Source organism: Grammomys surdaster, unplaced genomic scaffold (assembly GCF_004785775.1).
Source record: "Grammomys surdaster isolate TR1022 unplaced genomic scaffold, NIH_TR_1.0 136, whole genome shotgun sequence".
Classification (NCBI taxonomy): Eukaryota; Metazoa; Chordata; class Mammalia; order Rodentia; family Muridae; genus Grammomys; species Grammomys surdaster.
This window is the reverse complement of record NW_021604594.1, coordinates 7,854,337-7,859,466: the sequence shown is the minus strand read 5'-3', so window position 1 is coordinate 7,859,466 and position 5,130 is coordinate 7,854,337. Positions and strand designations below refer to the sequence as shown.

General features: G+C 41.6%; 1 protein-coding gene across 1 annotated transcript in view; it reads right to left on the bottom strand.

Moving 5' to 3' along the window:
* Window positions 1-2,971, bottom strand: part of Fkbp7 (FKBP prolyl isomerase 7) — a 12,135-nt gene extending 9,164 nt beyond the window's left edge. The window contains exons 1-2 of the mRNA XM_028762977.1: window positions 2,672-2,971; window positions 1,604-1,755 (exon numbers count right to left, since the gene is read on the bottom strand). Coding sequence (XP_028618810.1) covers window positions 1,604-1,755; window positions 2,672-2,880 — 361 coding nt within the window. The 5' untranslated portion in view covers window positions 2,881-2,971. The remainder of the gene's footprint in view (window positions 1-1,603; window positions 1,756-2,671) is intronic.
* Window positions 2,972-5,130: the final 2,159 nt, after the last annotated feature.

The following is a 5,130-nucleotide window of genomic DNA, read 5'->3' as shown; positions in this document are numbered from 1 at the left end:
ATCTATCTATCTATCTATCTATCTATCTATCTATCTATCTATCTATCTATCTATCTGTTCTATTGGTTTTCTCTTTCAAACCCTAATACAGCATCTTCTACACTTTGGTGTATGGTCCTAAAGTTCAAAATTATTAAGTCAGAAGAAAAGGGTACAATTAATTCTGATAATGACTTCCTTCCCCATCAATCATATAAGAAATGGCTCATTTCCCATGTCTTTGTCAATGTTCTTGTCCTTGCTAATGGGATAAATAAAAAAATGATACCTTGTTTGTGTTCTAATTTTGCTCCAATTATGAATATAATTAAGCATCCCCTTAGAGTTAAAGACAGTTTGCGTCTTATTAGTTCATGAACTTAGCCTACTTCTAGGGCTATGTCATCTAACCACTAGTTAATCATATTTCCCCAACTTTCTGTGGGTTCACATATATATATTCTTGCTCTAGGATTTAAAAGTAGGCAATACTCTGAAATTTATTTTTTTCCCGCATCTGAAGGATTCTCCTGAGTTGGGGTAACAGTGACCCGTCACTCAGAGGTACCAACCTTCTATTCTGAAATTGTTCCTGACTCCCAAGTTTCATTAACTTAATCCAGTACTAAGATCTTTACGGGCTGGAGAGATGGCTCAGTGGTTAAGAACACTGACTGTACTTCCAGAGGTCCTGAGTTCAAATCCCAGCAACCACATGGTGGCTCACAACCATCTGTAATGAGATCTGATGCCCTCTTCTGGTGTGTCTGAAGATAGCTACAATGTATTCATATATAATAAATAAATAAACCTTAAAAAAAAAAGATCTTTACTGGAAACACATATGTAATACTAAAGCCAAAAAATGCCCAAGGGAGCTTATGGAATATACAGTCATTCTGAGCACTGTGTCGATGCAGAGGAAGAGATTCTGGTTGGAGGTTGGTATTCCAACACTGTCTTATTTTCTTTAGACATGAAACAAAGGGCATAAGATGAATGAAATATAACAAGAATTTGTTGAACATGTTTCTGTGACGATTTCTTCTATAACATTTTAAAATTGTGACAAAATACACCAAATACCAAATTTGCTTTCTTTACTATTTTTAAATAAGTATAAAGTACAATTGTGTTACCGTGCAATCTATATCCAGAACTCTTATCTTGATCACTGAAACACTATGCTATTCAATATCTCTCCTTTAGTTCTATCCCTTCAGGTAATAACCCTCCGCTTTTGTGCCTGTTGGCTTGACTACTATAGATACTTCATATAATTGCAATCCTACAGTACTGGTACTTTTTGTGTCTGGAGTCTATTACTTAGACTCTCTAAGGTTCATGTACACTGTAGCATGAGTCAGAATTTCATTCTTTTTAAAGCCTACTTAATATTCCACTGTGTGCCTATACCCATTTTTTTATTTGCTCTCCCATCTCTGGACTCTTGAGTTTCTTCCAGCTCCTGCCGCTTGTGGATTGTGCTGCTACTGTGAACATGAACATACAAATATCTCTTTGAGACTTACTTCCATTTTTTTAAGCATATACAGATTTGTTTTGAATTTTATAGATGACTTCTTTTTTAAAAAACTACTAAAAGACATATTAAAAATCTTACCATAGCCTTCTTTTCCATATGCAAATGAAGGAGGTATAATCACCTTTCTCTTTTCTCCAGGGCACATGTCCATCATAGCAATGTCCAGCCCCTTTATGACATGTCCAACACCAAGAACAAACCATTTAGGGTGGCCTTCATCTTGTGTCCGGCTATAAGAAACCATACTTAGTGTGTAAGTAAGCTGACCTCATAAAGGAAACTTTTAAATACAGCTTAGGCATTTTGTTATTTAAAACTGGAATCTCTTTTCCCATATTGCACTCTTCAGGACTCTGTCCTTTGTGAAGTGTTTGGCTCAAATGTCCCCATAAATTGGCAGAGTGTATGACTGGAAGTCATTCAGATTTCTGATTTTTGCCATCCTTACAAAAATTACCCAACGGTTCACTTTTTAAAATGGGTCTCCTGCTTCTAACTAGCTGCATGGCTAATGCAGCTAAATGACTCATTTAACTACTCTGGGTTTGTTCCCCAAACCAAAAGGGCAGGCTGAGCCCCAAATTTCAAGAACAACTGAAAAATAGCATCCTGTCAAAATTCTCTTCTACATAGAGTAAGTTTTCTTCTAAGTTGGAAAGATAGGCTTGTTTTTGGAGGGTAAGAATGCAGCTAAAGAGAGAGCATTCAGTCAGACCGGAGTGGGGAATAGAGCAGAATGGATGTGATAACCAGGGGCTCTATTAGAAAATTACCCACAAAGTCCAGGAGAAAGTGTGGATCAGACTTCAGTTCCGGGTAAAGAGAAAGTGTGAATATCTTTTCAAGCAGCCTCTAGATTTAGTTTTCCGGGTCCCAAGGAGAGTGGTGGTGGTCAACACTCTGCCTGATGTACTGGATCTGCAGTCAATTTACTGTGCTAACGTTTTAAATAATTAAAAACTTTCAGTTTTTTTAAAAAGGGACATCTTCTAATCTAAATTGGCATGCTGGCTTAATTTACTGTTAAAAAACAACACCAAAACCCTTAAAATAAAACAATCAGATAGGCTCTGGCCACTGCTGGTGTTGGTGATGGGCAAGATCTGGTATAGCAACTGAATTTGAACTGCACGGAGCATCTCCTACCTGCAGTAGAATTTGGAGCCATCTTTAGCCAGGTAGCCATCGTAATGGGCATTTAGTAGGTCTCCTTTCCTGCTTGGTTTGGAGCAGTTTTCTGGACGATGCAAAACTTCTATTTTCACTTCCTCCGTGTTTTCTTCTTTTGTTTGTTCCTGAGCACCGGAACAACCCCACAGGCTAAGGAAAACTGCTAGTCTGAATAGGAGATTCATGCTTCCCAAAGCAGCACTCCCAGGCCCAGTGTAAGCCCCTCAGAGTGTCAGCAGGCTGACCGGCCTGAAATGGGACGCGTGGCAGGCATTGTCCTACGTCACAAGGGTCCAAGGCGGGACTACGCGAGGTCCTGCCCCGTCTGGCACTAGCAAATCGCCGCGGTTGGAATGTGTCCTGGGCTCTGGGTGCCCCGGTTGGTTGTACTCGGGCTAGAATAGAACTGCACTCCCGGTTTCTTCTCCTCGCTAAGCTCGCAGGTTTCTTCCGCCTGCAGTAGTCAGACTTGGGTTTCCTGAAATAAAACTGGCATTATGCTGGCCGTTTCTAGGCATTTAGGAGATGCTGTAAAATTCTATGGCCTCCACTTGATGCCCTGGTCTTGCCTCCCCAGCACTGTCTCAGCAATCGGATTGCTTGAATGGCTTGGCTTTAAATTTTTAAATGATACACCGAACCATTTGGCCATAGAAAAAGAATACATAGCTGTAGGTCCCTAATACAGTATTTTAAAAATATTAAAATGTTGGGCTAAGAAGTTGATACAAAATGCAAACAGGACACGGTGGGATGTTCTAGTCGTAATACGGCTTTTCTTTCTAGACACAGAAGGCTTCTAAGGCCCCTAGGGACTTGACAGGCATAGTGGATGCAGATATTTTTGGAAGAATAGATTTTTGACAAGATAGGCTGGCTGCTTTTCTCTGGATATTTGGGGAAGTCCTTGAAGGTGTTTTCTTTTCTTTTTGGAGGGGAGAGATGGGGGTCGGGGTACTGCATAAAAGGACTCTAGGTTATGTCTATCACATGCAGCCAGGAGGCTCCCAGAACACAGCGGTGTGTCTCTAGGCATTGCAAAAAATAGCTTGTGTTTCTGTCCCCTACCTCTTGAGGTCGCCCTTGAGGTGAAAGCCTTTAGCAGAGAAAAGCTCCACCCCCTCCTACTCCCCCCCTCCCCCCATGAGAATTCAGTCACATCAGACAGGAAATCTGACTATTGAACATTTTGTTCCAATCTCACAGCTGGCTAATATACACCAGAGATTAGTTACGTCTCTTGACACATCCCCTTCTCCTTTTAGTATGAAAAACCTTTCAAACAGCACAAAACTTAAATTTTATAATAAGTGTCAGATGTCTGGCACAGTTGAATTATCATTATTGAACTATATGTGATTTTGTTGAATATTAACCTATTCGTCAATTCACCAAGTGAATATCCAGATTACCCTAGTCAGTCAGCCTTCCTGGAAGGACAAGCCAAGGATTTCACCACCTCAACACTGATTGTTTTATGCAAATTAATTGGAATTTGCAAAACTTTCTAAATCTAAAAATTGTCAAGTGTGTAAACACTCTTTTAAGTGATTAAAAAAAACCTAAGAGAAATTCTTTTATTTAAAAACAAAACAAAAATAGAATGCACAGTTCCTTCTTAACCTTTTCTTTCTTTTGTGTGTGTGTGTGTGGGGGGGAGGGTAGGGTTTCACTATGTAGCCTTGTCTGGCCTGGAATTCACTGTGTAGATCAGGCTGGCCTGGAACTAACAGAACTCACAGAGATCTGCCTGCCTCTGCTTCCTGAATGCTGGATTTAAAGCCATACATCATGATGTATGACATTAAAAAAAATTTAAAAGAAAAAAGTGTGTGTGTGTGTGTATGTCATGATCCATGGTCCTTCCAGTATGAGATTTCCCAGGACAGTACTCCTGGTCAAGCTTCCGAAGGTAAGTGCTTTACTTAGGTAGTCACCTCGCCAATCCTAGTTCCATAAGACCTTGTTGGAGGACCTCTCCGGCCAGCATAATACTTTAGAATCCTTTTCTTTTAAAAAAAAAAAAAAAAAAAAGGATGTAGCCCAGGCTGGCCTTTTGTCCTTCCTGCCTCAGCCTCTAAGGTGCTGGATTACAGGGCCTTGCCACTGCTCCAGCCTTTCCTAGGAGATAACTTCCTACTTTCCCAGAGTGTGAGCACTGAAAGCGCCAAGAAATGGGCAACCCTTGATTTTATCGAAAAAGAAAACAGGCAGGATGCCTACAGAGTTCATCTGCTGGGGACAGGAGAGGTCCGGTTGCTGGGGACCGCGGAGCCGCCCCACGAGGGCGCGCGGCGCAGCCTCGGGCACGCGGCCGTCCCGCAGCCCCGCCGCCGGGGAGGGGTTTCGTAGGCCGAGCCGGCCCCTTTCATCCAGGAAGTGAAAGCGACGTCGGGGTCAATGAAAACAAGCCGGGAGCCCGGGGGGAAGGAAGG